The sequence below is a fragment of the Antedon bifida genome, chromosome 4, assembly GCF_963402885.1.
Source record: "Antedon bifida chromosome 4, ecAntBifi1.1, whole genome shotgun sequence".
NCBI classification, from domain to species: domain Eukaryota; kingdom Metazoa; phylum Echinodermata; class Crinoidea; order Comatulida; family Antedonidae; genus Antedon; species Antedon bifida.
Genome location: NC_136229.1, coordinates 3,427,740 through 3,444,759, shown reverse-complemented (window position 1 = coordinate 3,444,759; position 17,020 = coordinate 3,427,740). Strand labels below are relative to the sequence as shown.

General features: G+C 32.8%; 2 protein-coding genes across 7 annotated transcripts in view; both read left to right on the top strand.

The window, feature by feature from the left end:
* The window catches only part of LOC144840743 (rho GTPase-activating protein 23-like), a 73,015-nt gene extending 58,139 nt beyond the window's left edge, over nt 1-14,876 (top strand). For 4 of the 5 annotated variants that reach the window (XM_078696734.1, XM_078696733.1, XM_078696732.1 and 1 more), the window contains 6 exons: nt 5,166-5,234; nt 5,728-5,917; nt 7,421-7,584; nt 7,955-8,107; nt 8,619-9,123; nt 9,391-14,875. In XM_078696734.1, the coding sequence (XP_078552860.1) occupies nt 5,166-5,234; nt 5,728-5,917; nt 7,421-7,584; nt 7,955-8,107; nt 8,619-9,123; nt 9,391-11,195 (2,886 nt within the window). In that variant the 3' untranslated portion in view covers nt 11,196-14,875. Of the gene's footprint in view, nt 1-5,165; nt 5,235-5,727; nt 5,918-7,420; nt 7,585-7,954; nt 8,108-8,618; nt 9,124-9,390 lie in introns of all 5 variants that reach the window. The other variant, XM_078696731.1, reaches the window with a different exon arrangement.
* A 385-nt stretch (nt 14,877-15,261) lies between these two features.
* Nucleotides 15,262-17,020, top strand: part of LOC144841588 (integrin alpha-6-like) — a 44,564-nt gene continuing 42,805 nt past the window's right edge. For both annotated transcript variants that reach the window (XM_078698005.1, XM_078698004.1), the window contains exon 1: nt 15,262-15,826. In XM_078698005.1, the coding sequence (XP_078554131.1) occupies nt 15,594-15,826 (233 nt within the window). In that variant the 5' untranslated portion in view covers nt 15,262-15,593. The remainder of the gene's footprint in view (nt 15,827-17,020) is intronic.

Genomic DNA, 17,020 nt, shown 5'->3' with positions numbered 1-17,020 from the left:
TTTCATAAGCATCCAACAGCGAGCACATACTTGACAATTACAGGATGGATAAAATATTTAAAAATTTAGTTTTAATATTAATATAAACAAATTATATTAATAAAAACACAAAATGGAAAAATATGTATATGCCAGCAGACATATATAAAGCAGACAGCAAAGAACAATTTAATACTTTGAATGTATTATTAAATATGATATTTATAAGAGAAAGTGAAGCTGTTGCGAATCTTGTAACAGAATCCAAGGGAGTATTAAGTCATTTCATTTTAAATTGGATATTTTCAGTTTGTTGAAGAAAACCAAATATAAAATTGTATATGTCATCCACAAGATATTATCATACTCATTTTGTTTAAAAAAAAAAAACAGAACTGTTTAAAGAAAAATTGTTTGTTGATGTTGAACAGGTCATTTTAATATCACATATAATTATTACCTTTGATTAAAAAACTAAAAAAACTAATTATTTTCCAGAAAATGAGGTTAATGAAAATACAGTAGTCAACCGAAAGCTTTGGATGTCAATGGATTTCTGATTAAATTTAACAGTTTATTTTATCTTTTTGTTTGCAAACATATGGTCTATAACTCAAAAATGTATTGTAGATGGAGAAGTATCCTTTATATTTAAGCTTAGATTTTGCGAATTTTCTTCTTTTTTTTTCTGTTTGTTGATATGGATGACATTTCCGAAATAAAAGAAATTGAATTAAATAAACAAAATCATTTTTGTTTTGAAATATTAAAATCTTTTAATTACAATATTTAATTTCGTGTGTAGTATGAAATATGAAGGTTGTAAGAAAATATTTTATTGTATTTGAAAAATTATGCAAATTAGTTTGTAAACAATGGTGTGTATTGTACGTCTACTGTCTTAGTCTGTGCTTGGTTGCGTGGTGTTTAAACGAGAAAGGAGTGACGACCGTGATTTACTACGTGCCTACACCGTAGAATAAGTAATGACCGTCACTTGATACGTGCTAACTTACATGGCATACTCATTTAATAGACGTTGAATTTGTAATGCTCAGAGCTTAAATGTTGTGATTTACCTTTATAAGGATAATGCCTGTAGTTCTGTGTTTTGGGTAAGCCATTCACATGTATATATTCTGTTTTTTAATATAAATTATATGCGGCGATATCAAGCTAAGGGATGGGTAAGTCACAAAGGTAGTTATCCCAATAACAACAAAAATGTGAATAAAAAGTATTTAGTTTAGACATACATTTCATTTATTTACTTTACCATCAAAGAGGATATTCCATGCTGATTCTTCATTAAATATGAACTGGTATTAAAGGGTCCTATAAATTCAAATAAAATAAATACAGGTATATAGAACAATAAAAAACATGAAAATATGGCGAAATAATTTGTACAGTATGCCAAAAACAAAGCAAGAACATAAAATTATTTCAAGGCATGAAATTAAATGATATTTATTTATTTTTTTATTTGTTTTGCAATGGACAGATATGATGGAGACCTTGTGGTCTGTGATGGCATTGTTACCATACACAGTGAAGGCTACTAAAAGACAATATCCAAATATGAAAATTACCATAAGAATATGATATTGATGTATATATGAAAAAAACAAGGTTACAATAACAATAGGCCTTCTGGTATAGCCAATAACAAATTAGTAATTATTTGTCATCAACATAATTGTCAACTTTTTTTTTCAATTACTCATTGATGATAATCATATAGTCATCATCATATCTGTATCATCATTATGTCATTAGAACAAAAAACTAAACTCCATCGACCAAAAATTTGAGAAAACTAGAGTTAGTTGATCATAGTGTTGATCCAGTGTTGAACGCATAGGCCTGAGGCCCCTGGATTAGGAACCCTAAGTGGCCCTCGAACGCTGGAGGCCTCTGGCGTTTGTAGCCTTTTTTGACATATTTTAATGCCTGTTTTTTCCTCTAGGCAATGCTCAGGGGCCCCTGAGTTTAGCCAGTGAGCGCTCATAGCCATTGCGCAACTGTACAGATCCAATCCTGCTTGGGACTCCCTAAGTGTTGAAAATTTCAAAGCAAAAGATTGAACATTTAGGCATTCAGCATTTCATTTTACACTTTTTGACTCCCATGTTTTTCAATTGATATTGTGCTTGTTTTGTTTTGTATTATTATACTGGGTGACCTCTTCGGTCAAAGACTGGTCTAACTGGTCTATGATCAGTGGCTGTGATGTACTAGTACACCGGGATAACCTCCTACTCGTCTCGAAAGATGTACTAAGGTCTTTAAAGTTCTTTAACCATCATTAATACCAAACATTACCATCACGGTCAAAATGAGTTCAGCAAATCGTCAAAATCAACCCAAATTCTTCGCACGCGTCTGTTCATAACACTTAGTCTAAAGTCCAGGTCATAGTCGTTGCGAAATCGAAAGCTTCCTAATGCCTTATCAAAGGAGAATTTGTAAAATTATTATGAAATTGGTGATAATCATCATCAACACTTGTTCGTAATACGATACAACATATAAAGCGAGTGCTTTCAATGCGTTGGATTAAAGCGATTTATTGTGTGAACCTTCCATTACTAAATGCCTCGCAAATAATGCACATGTAGAATGTGTGACAGCATTGATATACTTTTACTGTATTCTGTATTGGTTGAGCATAGCATTAGCTGCTTTTAAAGTAGCTAATGCTATGAATATTGTAACTATTTAAAAATGGTTACAATATTCAAAGAATAACTTAAAGATGTATTGTCCCCCAAAAACATGAAAAATAAAAGCCAATTTGACTATTTTTTGCTTCAAATTTCAGGTAAATAACTTTTGTTTCGGTCCAATTTTTGGCCAAAGTGAATAAATATTATGCGACATTAAAATGGCATATTCAACATATATATTTTAGGGGGACAATACACCTTTAAATTAATTGTAGAATAGGACATTACTCTTACTTACTCTTACTTTACAATATTGGTGTGCATGGCATTACAACAGTAAGTGCTTTAAATGGTTCCATTAGAGGACAATATTCTAAGAATAACTTAAATTAATTGTAGAATAGGATAAAACAACATTAAGATACTGTGATATTCTGATGTTTTTACTTTACAATATTGATGTGCATAGCATTACAGAATATGTATTGGTCCAAAACAAAAAGGAAATTTGTTTTATTGACAAGCTCAAACAAATATAAATATGAAAAATTCATGAATACAAAAATACAAGTGTAAAAATATAACAACTAAAATACGAATAAACATCGAACATAAAAATATTAGGATTGGTTTAGTGTTCACACTGGGGTTTGTCCTTAACTATTAATCCTGTGTTCACACTGTCAAATAGTCATCAAGATTTCACTTTGGTTTTTAAATTGGAACTGCCATACATATTCTTCAACCTCCATCTTGAATTTTAAAATTTTATATTAATATATAATAATTTTATTTAAATATGAATGAAATGTTATATTAATAAAGTACATAACCTCTGCAAAGTGTGAACTAAAAGGCAGAACGTATTAGTAATACCACCACCTTTTGTGCGTGTGTAAATATAAATTTTATATACTTTTCAGTTTGAATTTTTATTTATAAAGTGCAGGTAATGGATCCGTAGGGAAATTTAATGTATTAAATGTGACATTACTTCTATTCCGTTATTCCTGCGGGATTAGATCTGGTCAGTTAGTTGTGTTGCGAGTCGTGGATCAAATTAAGTTTTTCATCATGCTATGGTATCATGTTTATCAAGTTAACAGCCAGACTGACATCTTTTTTAAAAATATTTTTTTTTTACAAGACTGCCATGTAGACTTATTATTGTAGAACCTTGCTCCTATTCAGCCCTATGAAGGGGACACATTCTTATGAAACTAATGTACATCATTTAATACTATGGCCAACCCCACCCCTATTCATTGAATGACGGGTGCTTCCTCCTCCTCCTCCCCGTTCCCATTATTAAAGGGACATTTTGTTCACCCTAAAGGTGTCTATTATGGGTTTTACTACTATTTTAACAATGAAGGAGTGTCCGCCGTGTCGGAGCCTATGCTGATTTCCTTGACGTATAATTTATGCATATTATGCTGGACAAAAACAATATATTCCAAACATAATTAATGCACCAAGCAATGATACACCATCATGATAGCATTCAATTTTGCAACATTAATTATGTGATGAGAACTTCCTGATGACATAATGTTGTAATATTGAATCATTTCTGATGATGACATAATTAATGTTGAAACATTAATGATGATAATGTGATGATGATGATGATATTGATAGTGGTTGCATGTAGTTCATTGCTTGGAGTATGTGTGTGCTTTTCTTACAATCTAATCAACCCTATCTAACCATTTAAGTTAGTTTCAACATACACCATCCCTTTATTTTATCAATTTCATAGCTAAAGATACAATTTGCATGTCAAACGTTCTCTACCATACGACGAGTTAAAATTGTAATTATTCCAGATGTACATTGTATGCTGATTATTCATGCATGCAATCTACACTGGTTACTCATAATGCAGTTATTATAATGAATCGTCTTTTCCATACAAGACTCTAGTACCATACTGATCGATAATTTTTAAAGCTCTGTCTACATTATAAAATTTGATGTGACAACAAATTTGTGATGTGCCCATATATGGAAATGATGATGTCATATCACTACCATATTTGGGCGTATCACTACCATATTTGGTAGTGTAGACATAGCTTAAGGAAACCTCACAACAGAACGAGGAAGTTATTTTTATTTGTAGTAGTGTGTTTATGCAAATATGTATGTATTTTTACAAGGGCAGCCTAATCAGGGCCCTGGGTCTGTATAAAGTATATTATTTACAATGTAGCGAATGGCTGCTCACACATTGTGAAGTGTGTTTTTAAGTATACTAAACAATTAACCATCTGGTCTCTTTAATAATGTTAACATTATTGCATGGTCAAGGGTTATGTAATATTCTAGTCCAGGAATTAATGTTTAGTCCAAGATTAATTTTTTATCTGAGAGTTTAGTGTAATTGATACCAAGTGCCAATCTACAAAAATCCCCACTAATACGCATAGAACTATGTTTTACCTTATTTTTTTCATATCTGATGCTAGCAGGTTACAACTCCACTAACGAGTACATTGTTTTTGTTTTCTACAGGTTGCAGATACTTCTACAATGTTAGCCTGGATATCTGCAATTCAAGCCAACAACAATCCTGACGATGATGTAAGTGTCATGCCTAGCTAGCTTCTTGCGATGAGTACATTGTTTTTTAAAACACTACATTCAGATTCACCTTCTTTAAAAAACTATTTTAGGTTATAGTTGGATAGCTAAGTAGTTAGGACACTTGACTATTAAGCCCAGATCATTTAGTACCTGGTTGAAAAATAGGAAGTATAAGGCAACTGGAAGGAAAGGGACTGGCCACTCTACCACATAATGCCAAGGCTTAGTGCAATGTGCTCCTAACAGCTCATTCCCCTACGTTCAAATTGAACACAGGATTTACTTTTACCCAATTGTTTGGTAAATATACCATGGCTAATAGCAATCAGATGTCATAAAGTTACAGTATATGATATACAAATATACTGTAGTATTATTTGGTATGAGAGTTGTTCATCTTAAGGATCAAAAAATACCATGTGATAATGTACACTAAAGCATAACAAAATATGAATTATTTAATTACACTACTTTATTGTTTATCTAATAGAAGGGTGTAGCTAGCGAGGAATTGATATTACGGAAGACACAACAGCATCAGGAGAAGATGGATTCCCAAGCCTTAGCGGTGCCACCAGAGAAGAAGCAGCAACTGTCACCAGGATCCATACGAAAGAAGTTTGGTGGAAGAAGTTCCTCTCCGACAATGCCACAACATTCTAAGAAGCCAGCTGGTAAAGGTACAGACAAAAATTACCATGATTTGTAATTATAGCACTACATGTCCAGTGTGGCATAGGCTTATCCATAAATTTCAAGTTTATTTATTCAATTTTCTGCCATACACAATACAAAGAAGACAAAACAAGTATAAAAGGTAGGGAAAGACCAAACAGGTGCTAAACACCTATGCTAGTTGGTCAACCCAGAACAGAGCACAGAAAAAAAAAAAAAAAAAATATGTTCTACAATTAAAGCATCTACAAGAAAGCGACCAACTACACACATTTTCAATATCAAAATTATTTAAAAAATAAATATTGAGATAATTTAACAAATCTGGTTGCTAACAGATGATAAGGCCACACCCACCTGCTGCATCATTGATATTCATTAGAATTGTTTGTTTTTTTATTCAACCATGCTTTAACAATATGGTACATCTAATGACATGTTTTTAATATGAAAATAGTTTTATTTTGATAGAAAATAATAATAATAATAATAATAAATTTGGACTTTTAAGCGCATAATGAACATATATGCGTTTCACATAAAAATAAAACTAATCCATGAAATAAATATAAAAAAAAAGAGAAATTAAAAACGAGAGTGACAGGCCATAAAATATCAAAGAATTTGATCCAAAATGTTAAATGGTTTGATGACACAACTTTTATTTCTTTCCATGAAAACCATTTACCTAGAATGGTCACTACATGTCCTGTTTTTAAAAGGCATTACTCTGGCCAATTCTGAGAACAATGACAGAAATTCCTTGTATTTGTTAAGCCTACACTAGAGAAAGTAGAACAAATTAGTTATTCTTTGTACAATGGTTTGTTAATCTACCTCCTCTCATTTGAGAGATTTCCTCCTGTTGGTCACATGTTCTAATATGATCGTCTCCCGTATCGTTTTTTTTTTGGTCGATAGCGGAATAGATCCGGAAGTGCAATTAGTAATTAGCCTACTTGAATGAAGTAAGGTTTCAAATAATTGAAGTACCTATTCATTCATTTCCTTCAAACAGATTAGCCTAATCTGCATATAATTTGCATAACAATGCACCTGTTAGCAATGCGAGATAACTTATAAAATTATTCTGTATTATGTTATCACTGAGTGTTCGTTAACAAATTTAAATAACATATATTTGAATTTTAATGAATTTCAACATTTACATGTATTCATTTTAACTTTTTTGAATCTGTTTGAGAATTTTAACTTTTATAAATCCTCTTGTATCTTTATGTTTGAATGTCGTCGAATGTTTTATATTCATGTATTTTTTTTAAGAGGACCTCTTCAAGTCAGCTGTACTGCTGTAGTACAGCTGTTAGAGCAACCCTTGTAAAACAAAGTTTAATATATAAATAAATATTTAAATTATTGACAATTTAATCAGAAAATATAAAGAATTATAATCATGTTAGGCTTCTATTTTATGTAAGCATACCTTTGATTTATTTTCTCCTATAATCATTGATATAATTATAACATACATGATCATTATTTTGCAGAAGAATCAGTTCCACGTAGCAAACCCAACCAAAAATGGACTGGTAAAATGGTACATAGATTTAAAAAGATTAGCTCAGCAAATCAGTTGATAGATGATACACCTGCAAAAGCTGCAACGTTTGGAGTATTATTAGAAGACTGCCCTCTATCTCCATTTACAGAGGTAAGTTCATTTAGCTCTGTCTATACTTTCAAACTATTAGTAAAAAGGTTCATCAGGATCTCTTGTATAAAAGCTAGAATAAAAAACGTAAGTTTTACGATTTTTATTTGACTTTGGATCATCCAAAAGAAAAATTACCTGAAGACTTTCAAACTAGTTTGACAAAAAAAGTGTGTTGTGCCCAAATATGGTAGTGACATGACATCATCATGTCCATATATGGGCACATCACATTTTTTTGTCACATAAAGTTTGACAAGGCTTTACATGAAGAATCACTATCTAGTATGTCTTCTATTTCCGACAAATGTGGGGTTTTGTCTGGTAACATTTATTCTTTTGTACTTAATTTTCTATTTTTATCTTGTAGTTTGTCCCAGCTGTAGTGTTTGCTTGTTGTACAATAGTTGAGGAGCGAGGACTTGATACAATCGGTATTTACCGCGTACCCGGAAATAATGCTGGCGTATCTCTCCTAAAGGATTACCTTGATCAGGGAAATGAAATTAACCTGGAGGATGAAGTAAGTAGTCTTTCCTCGTCATAATCATCATCAATATCATTGTCAATGTCATAATTAAGTAAATTTGAGAACCTCAACTATTATTCAAAGTAGTTATTAAATTCATCTTCCTGGTGATGCAGTACCCACTGCTTACTTGTGCTTGAATCTAAAACCTAGCCATCAGTGCAAGCTCTGTGGTCTAGAGGTATGAATGCCAGGCTAGTGATCTTGAGGTTGTATGTCCCGCCTGAGAATTACTTGCAAATTTTGTCCCAAATATTCTCAAATTTGCTTCAATTAAAGATGCAGCAAGTACAGTATATTAGATCAAACATCTGTTGTCTTCATCGTCATCAATCATCATTTTTTGCCATGTTAATGTTCACATTCATCATCGTCATAATATTATTATTTTCTTCCTCTTAATGAGTACTATCATCCTTATCTAAATCATAATCATTTTCTTTATCTATTTTGTAGTATTGTTTTGTATGTAGTAACCATATTTTATACAATTCTTAACACACAGCGTTGGCATGATGTACATGTGATAAGCAGTTTGCTGAAACTATTTTTCCGTAAGCTTCCACATCCCATCATCCCAAAACATCAATACAAACATTTTATCGAAGCAAATCGCACCGAAGAACCTGTCAAACGTATGTGGGCGCTTCGTCAACAGATCCATGAATTACCAGACTATCACTACCAAACTTTCAAGTTTGTGGCGTACCATTTAAAAGCTATTGCAGCAAATAACGATATCAACAAAATGGAAGCTAGGAATCTTGCAATCGTATTTGGACCGACTTTAATCAAATCCGCCGACGATAGTATGGTGGCAATGGTGACCGATATGTCGGATCAATGTCGTATTGTAGAGACAGTGATACTTCATTGTGATTGGTTCTTTTGCGATGATACTGATAGTCAGGATATGTTGTCGGTGGATACGTTACCAGCATCTGAGGGGGTACAAGGAGTACCAGACGTTAATCTGTTACTGAGCAAGATGAGGAAAGAAGATGGATCTGGTAAGACATAATGCTTCTATTTCATTATTATCTAAAAAAGATAACTGCTGCCCCAGATCTTCACCCAGATCCTCTCCCCCCACTTCCCGAATTACAGGGAAATTTTCAAATGTACTGTAGTTTAAAACCTCCCCAGTACAATTCTGCTCATTTTCCTTTATCCCCAATCTAATCGATTCTTAACATCAAAATGTTGATAATTGTCTAAACTACAGAATAGGATATCTAGATATTTTGAGTTAAATGTTATTATTTTATTCTTCAAAGGTGAATCTGGCAGTGACTCTTCAAAAACCAAAGGAAGTAGAAAACAAAGAAAGCATAGAAAAGCCACGGCAATTTCCGAAGACAGCGATAGCGAATTTGGATTTGCCGACATGCTTGGTGTTCAAAGTCGAGCGATGCAATTGCAAAAAGAACGCAATGAATATACGGAACAATATGGCTCTACAGGTGACTTTATTGCTGGCAGTGTACGCCCTCGCGGTGGCGGCGCAATTAATCGTAAAGATAGTTACTCGTCTATGAAAAGTGCAGAAAGTTCTACGGATACAAGGTCGGCAAAAGAGAGCGAGGGTTTGTCTGACACGGAAGAGCCAGTCATGACATATGCTGTTGCACGTGAACAATATCGTAAAAACCATTTACCTTATTATACAAGACAGCCTTCTTGGACTCGTAGAAAGTTATCAGATACGTCAGATAATAGCCAGGTTTCCTTACCTAGGACTGGAGGCTTATTGCGAAGTCAAGAGCCTCATCTAAGTGGTTGGATAAGTGGGGAGGGAGAATGGAAGCAGATGTATGCTAGAGAAAGAGAGCGAATAGAACGAGAACATGCAATTGCATTAGAGGATTTACAAACAGAGGATAAAGTTGCGGTTGAAGATTTATATCGCGGGAAAGACTACCTAAAAGAAATTTCCGCTGTTTCAAATAAAATTATTTCGGGCTTTCCAGTACCCGATGATTATGATGACTCGGCTGCTTATCATATCCAAAGAAAAATGCAGCCTGACGCAACATCAGTTACGTCTGATTACGGAACTATGTCTTCAACAAAGACGACAGCCATGACCCCTGAACTACGTCATAAAAGTGTGCGTGAACACAGAACTGCCTCACCGTCCACGCTGAAAAAACTGAGGGCGACTAACTCTTTAGCAATGGGTGAATTGGACAGCGAATTTGTTAAGAGCATGACCGAACATTTTGATGAACGACTTAGAAAATTACTTGACCCAGATTACGAGGAGAGCGATAGTGATTCAGGTCGCGAAGGTGGAAAAAAATCGCGCATCCCCCAAAGGTCATGGGAACATGAGTTTTATCGCAATGATTTTGGTCGAAATAATAATAATTCGTTTTCGATGGATAAAGCTATGACTCGTGAACAACGTTTACAGGAAGTGAAAAAGATTTCTATGTCGAATTCAACAACAAATAGACCGCACCCAATCTACATTAAACAAAACAATAAAGAAGCTGCTTATAGAACTCAGAGTGCTTCAAAGACGACGCCGTCTTCTCCGCGTAAGGTCAGTCGTATTGAGGTGACAGTCACGATGGAAAAACGTGATCGTGTTAAACAAAATTCTCACCAGTCAATAAATAAAGACACTGCTAAACCTAGCAATCGAAATCAAGTATCGTCAAAGCAGCTGAAACGACAATCCAAAGACACATCTTCTATCAAGCGCGAACGAAAGGACCAACGCGAAAACCGCCGCCGTCGTCACACAGTCGGCGGAAACAAAGACTTTCCAGATTTTAATAAAATAATGGAATATTCAAATCAGGAAAATTTGAATGTGTCGAAACGTAGTGCTATGGATCAGTTGAAACCTTCCACATTAAAACCTAAAGATTTAACAACATGGATTGAGCAAGAACGATTACGTAATAGTAGTCCAAATTTAGCAAACACTGCTGCCGAAGAAAAGAAAAGAAAACGCCAGGAAAAAATAATTCGTAGACGTAGCTCTCCAGCAGATCTACTAGCGAGTAATTGGCTTAGTATCGTAAAACCGAGTAATGATGTTCGTTTATATGAAATAGAATCATATTTGTAGATCTGTGGAAGAAAGAAAAATAACTCATTTCAATTTTTATATTGTAACATTAAGAGTAAATTTTCATATATTTCTCTTTCTTAGTCGGTTTTGTACTTGCGAGTATGTTTAGACCCAGTGCTTAAATAAAGCATACCTACAAATATAGGTAAGCCATCTTGGGGGTCAGAGTTCAAATGTGTGGGTTAAAAAAATGGAGGATATACGAAGGTAGGTTCACGTGGGAATGACTAGGTCTGAAAAATCAAACCTCAACTACCTGTACATCATTGTTCACCAAAACAAGATGTGTACATCTATGCTATGATGCCTCTTCATTTCTATACTTCCCAGCCTAAGTATCAGTGTAAATTTCACATCCCTGTCATGTCATACCATACCTTGTTAAGGTCAATCTGACACCAGCGTAAGTTAGTTCACTTTTGTTCAGACATCATAACTCTTAAGCTACTGCTGGATACAGTCAACTCTGCCAATACTGGACACCTTGACCTGGCCTAAATATGTGTCTGATTTTCCAGAAATTTCGGTTTTTTCCAAATGTGTTTTTAATGGTAAAAAAAGAATTTAGGACCTTTTGCACCTGAAGAAAAGTCTGGTTTTGTGGTTAATAGTCCGGTATTGGGAAAGTCAACTGTATAAATTAGTACCTCTTTCATACCACCTAGCAAAAATCTTAAGTTTACACTCCAAAGTTTTGCTAGGTATTTGCTTTTAGTCTGAATATACGTATCATGTTATAGTTGTCAGTTTAAACCAGGGAAGGGTGAAATCTGGTTTAAAGTTTGCAGGTTACATAAGACTTGCCTATGTTGAGATTTGTGCATAATTTATTGTACCACTGTTGATAATGTACAATTCACTAGGGTATGCCTTACATTAAAAAGCCTAAGAATTTGATCAATGCTTTCAATGTAAACTTCATTTTTAAATGATATAACATTTATATAAAAATGTTGATTTGTATGATGGAACGATAATTTTGTAATGACTTTGAAAAAGAATTGGACATAATGTTGTATTGCCCTAGTATAAAACTAATTGTAAATTTTTTAATTTTAATTTATGAAATCATTATTGGCTAAATAGGGAGCTTTGATTTTGTGATAACCTATAACCTCATTATGCATTACGTCGTTTGTGCAAGTCAACGTCTAGATCTGTAAAATCAGTGTCAATATTTTCCCGATGACCGTACACACACAAAAATGGTTCAATGCGTATATCTGTGATAGCAAAATCCAGTGTCATCACTTGGACCTAAAAATTGTCGAAATTGAATCAGACTACTTGAGTAAAATTGCCAAACCAAACTCATGTATGCGAATAGTACTTCCATATGACATCATAGGTTGTAGGTCGTTGCAAGGTCAAAGGCTCCCTATTAATTACAATTTGTGTGACATTCTTTTTAAAGCTCTGTCTACACTATCAAACAAGTTTGACAAAAAAAGTGTGATGTGCCCAAATATGGTAGTGATATGACATCACCATGTCCATATATGGGCACATCACATTCAGTTTGATAGTGTAGACAAAGCTTTATATATCAATTCGCAAGTATGGATGCAGTACCACATCAATATTTTATCATCTACAATGTTTTGACCTTTGACCTGTTAAAGACTTGAATAACATGAGTAACATAGTGTTACATATTATGCAAGTAACACAGAGAGTGACAACAGTTATTTTTGTTTATGATGAAAACTTTTTTTTATTTATTTACAAATTTGTTTATCAGAGGTTTTTTGTTCTCCCGTACTGGTCCATATTTAATATGCAAATTAAGTTTGGTGCTCACTCAATATTCTGATCTGTTACTTTTTTTTTTTATTACCTTTGTGACTATTATTATATTTAATACTGTTTATATGTTTGGTTATTTTATGTTACTGCGATAATATTTGTATGTTGTTATATACTTGACTCTTTTGTCATTTTCATGAATTGGTTTTTTAACAAAATATATGTTCCAAAGTTGTCTATAATATACTCAATATTGTAATTTTAATACAATTCATTTAGTTTAATATTTATTTTTTTAATATTGATGTAGAATTTTAAATACAGTTAATTCCTCCTTTTTCAATCGTTATATTCTTCTAAATATACTGTATATCAGTTTTTTTCTAAATAATTTGCATAAATATCCATGTGTAAATTTCATTTTGATTGGTTGCTAATGTCTCCTGGTGGTTTCTGATTGGTCCATTCAAATTAAAACCAGTATTTTGATGATGGTTTCACCAGCTCATCTCATAATTTACTCACTGATCTATGCACTGGGTTTTCAAACGTTGGTGCTTGGATGATTATATGAATATTCAAATGAGTTACTTGTCTAGCTATATACATATACAGGTGTCATTTTGACCCAATTGCTTTTGACATTATTGGCATTTATTTCTGAATAATTATTGTATACACGTTGTAATTTTCAAAATATAAAGGTCTTTCTTTATTTGCCATATCATGATGCTAAATTATTTCCGACTAGTTTTACTAAAAAACTATGAGGTCAAAGTTCCCTTTTTATGCCTTGCTTTAACATGTATATATAATGTTACTATTTTATTTTATTTATGTAATTTAGTGTTATAAACAATGTTGCCAAATTAGTAATATTAAATGAACCTATTTGCGATGCTCTAAAAGAGTATCAGAAGTATGTCCTAAGCAGACAATAACAACATGGAAGATGGTCCTCTTTTAGATAAATTGAGTTCCAACATGAGGATTACTGTATGTACATTTATAGAGCTGAATCAGGATGATAACTGCATAGAGAGATACCAAATTATACACACAAAAAACTGAAAATATGATATGATGTTCTATGTTTTACAAACTTCATTTTATCCTGAATATAGCACGCCCTCTATATATTCCTACCTCGCTTATTGTCAACTGTGAAATTATAGAGGGCCCTATACCAAATTTGTAAAATTTATAATTTTTGATAGCAGAGCAGCTTCTATTGTCAACAAATTTGTATAGTGTAAAAGTGTATTATTATTATTATGAGTATTGCCTGTTGCATTATATAGCAATTGGCACTTCTCATTATTAGTACTAATTATGATGATTATTGTTGTAATTAGAGAATTGTGTAATATACAGCTTTCATATTTTTCAATATTAAAACCGTCTTTAAATGAATTTAATGAAATAAATGTATCTAATGGCGTTATTTCATTATTATAGTGTTTCACAGAATGTTAATAAAACAGGGATACGTTTTATAAAATATTATTTTTAGTATTTTTTTAAAAGAATTCAGTGTGCCAAAAAATTAGTGGATGTGTGCACAGTGTGATAAAGGAAAAAATGATTAAGCTTTTTTGACAAAAAAAAGTGTTATGTGCCCAAATATGGTAGTGATATGCCCAAATATGGTAGTGATATGCTTAAATATGGTAGTGATATCATGTCATCATGTCTATATATGGGCACATAACATTTTTTTTGTCACATAAAGTTTGATAGTGTAGACAGAGCTTTACTTTTCTTTTTTTTTATAAATCTATGCATCAAATCAAATACTTAGAAATGAATCTGCCATTGGTTGTTGAGACCTTAATGATCAACTGAAAGTAATTTGAATTGTTGTGACATCAGTAGCATTCTGATACCCAGGAAATAGTAAAACATTCTCTAAACGTTTTAGAAAATCATTTAAGTTTTTAGGCAGTTTCAAAATGAGAAAGTGTATATGAATGTGTATACATACCTTTATAGTGTCTGTAGGCATATATTCTGAAAGTGAAAAATTTCATCAAACTTATCCATGTTTATAAAAAGGCTTTCTCTAGAGTATGGTCATCTTTAATTTTTTTTTTTTTGGGTGGGTGGGAGAGTTAAATGTCTAGGTTAAAAGATGATTCAAATTTATTATATTTATCCTTTTAAAAAAGTATAGTTTTAGAAACATGACTGTAATTTAATTATTAAGACTTGTAAATAAAAGATCTCAGCTCTTCGAATAATACCGTCATCATAATATTTTGACCCCAGCAGCGTGTCATCCAACGTCAGGTGCACTGGAGCGAGACATAATAAATCAAATATTTCAATCATTCACTTCGCAACGAGAAGCGAAGCGAGAAGTAACAGTTGGGACTTTTGTATTTGTGTAGTAAATAGCCGATGTAGCCGCCTTGCCTAGGGCCTAGAAACTTTGGTATACTTCGGACTTATATAGATTTATGTATTGTATATGTGTTCATTTGGAAGCGTCTGTTGTTGAGTATTAAAATATTTCGTTGAGGAAAGAAAGTCATCAAGTTATTTTCATCCGCTTCTGTGTTGTTTGTGTTTTCGTACATGCCTTCAATTACCAGCTGACTCCGTAAGGTATTTCTTCTAACCTTTATCCGGCTGGCGCCCAGTTCGAACATGGAAACCGGTCTCATATTTTGTAGGACTATTTTTCTTATTTTTATTTTTCATGAAAGGATTTTAATAGCAACTAGTAACAATGCAGATTATAATGATTATAGTACAAACTTATTAGAAGTTCGTCTTCCGATGGTTAAAGTCGGGCCTCCAGGAAGTTATTTTGGTTTTTCTGTTGCTGAGCACAGGATAGACAGTGCAACTCCTATACCTGCTGGTGGTACCGAGAGTGTGTAAGTATAGTTTCAAGTGTACTTTAAAATTATTATTAAATTAACTGTAATTATTGAAAAAACAATTTCATCTGGTTTCGAACAATAGATAAATCTTAATAAATCATTAAAATCAAGACAGTTTTGTTGAGCTGATCAGCATAAATGTACACTACTGTACACAGTGTGTAATTTGAAATTGATCCAACAACCATTTCTGTACCCATAATATTTTTAATATTCCCAACAATAATATAAAAAATATTTGTGGAAATGCTGGTTTTTGAATTTGAAATTTTCTCATTAGTCATGGTGATAATAGTAAGTATTTTGCCACCACCTGAAACTGAGGCAATTAAAACAGACAACTTAATATTATTGACTTGTATATAAATCATATCCCACTAATTCAATTTTCCTAAAATTTCATACCCATACCCTTATAATAACTAGGTCATGTGGTAATATTAATATAATAAAATTAATATTCATAATTAATAATTTAGGAGACAAGTATTTTCATTGGCCTTTCTCAATTATGAATTACAATTATGTACTTGGTACTAGCATAGCTAGTGTTTACAATTTACACGTTCCACTCCAGTAATAAGCAGCTCTTGAACCTTTTCTTGATCTTCCATCTGCAGGGTGTTGTAAAACTAAAAGTTCATGGTATAACAATGAGTTCTATACCACAAAAGACGTAATTACTAGTCAGCTATTAAAATAACATAAGAAATGCATCAACTGTGAAAACTCTAAATCATATGTTGTAATTTGAGACGTGTCACTTTATACAACCCGTACGTTAAGCACATTACTAGACCGTTAGGTTGATGCCATGTGGGGCATAGCAAAGCCTGAGAAAGTATGGATTGTATTTTTCAATTTTGGGTTAATAAAATTACAATGCGATACTTAGCAAGTACTAAATTAAACTGTTTTAACATGCTCGCTTTTTGTTTTTTCAATATATACTGTGTGTGTGTGTGTTGGCTGTATGATAGTCTTTCATTGATAACAAGTAGTACTAAACAAACATATTTTAATAGCTTCCTGATTCAGTCAATGGTTCCATTTGAAGAGACCAAATAGATGAATAAAATTAAGGTTTACAGAATTTTCCTCTGTAGTAGTATACAGTATAGCATACTGTATGTCACCACATCTCTTTTTAACAGAGAAGTTACAGTGTACCTGACATCAATTCCCTGG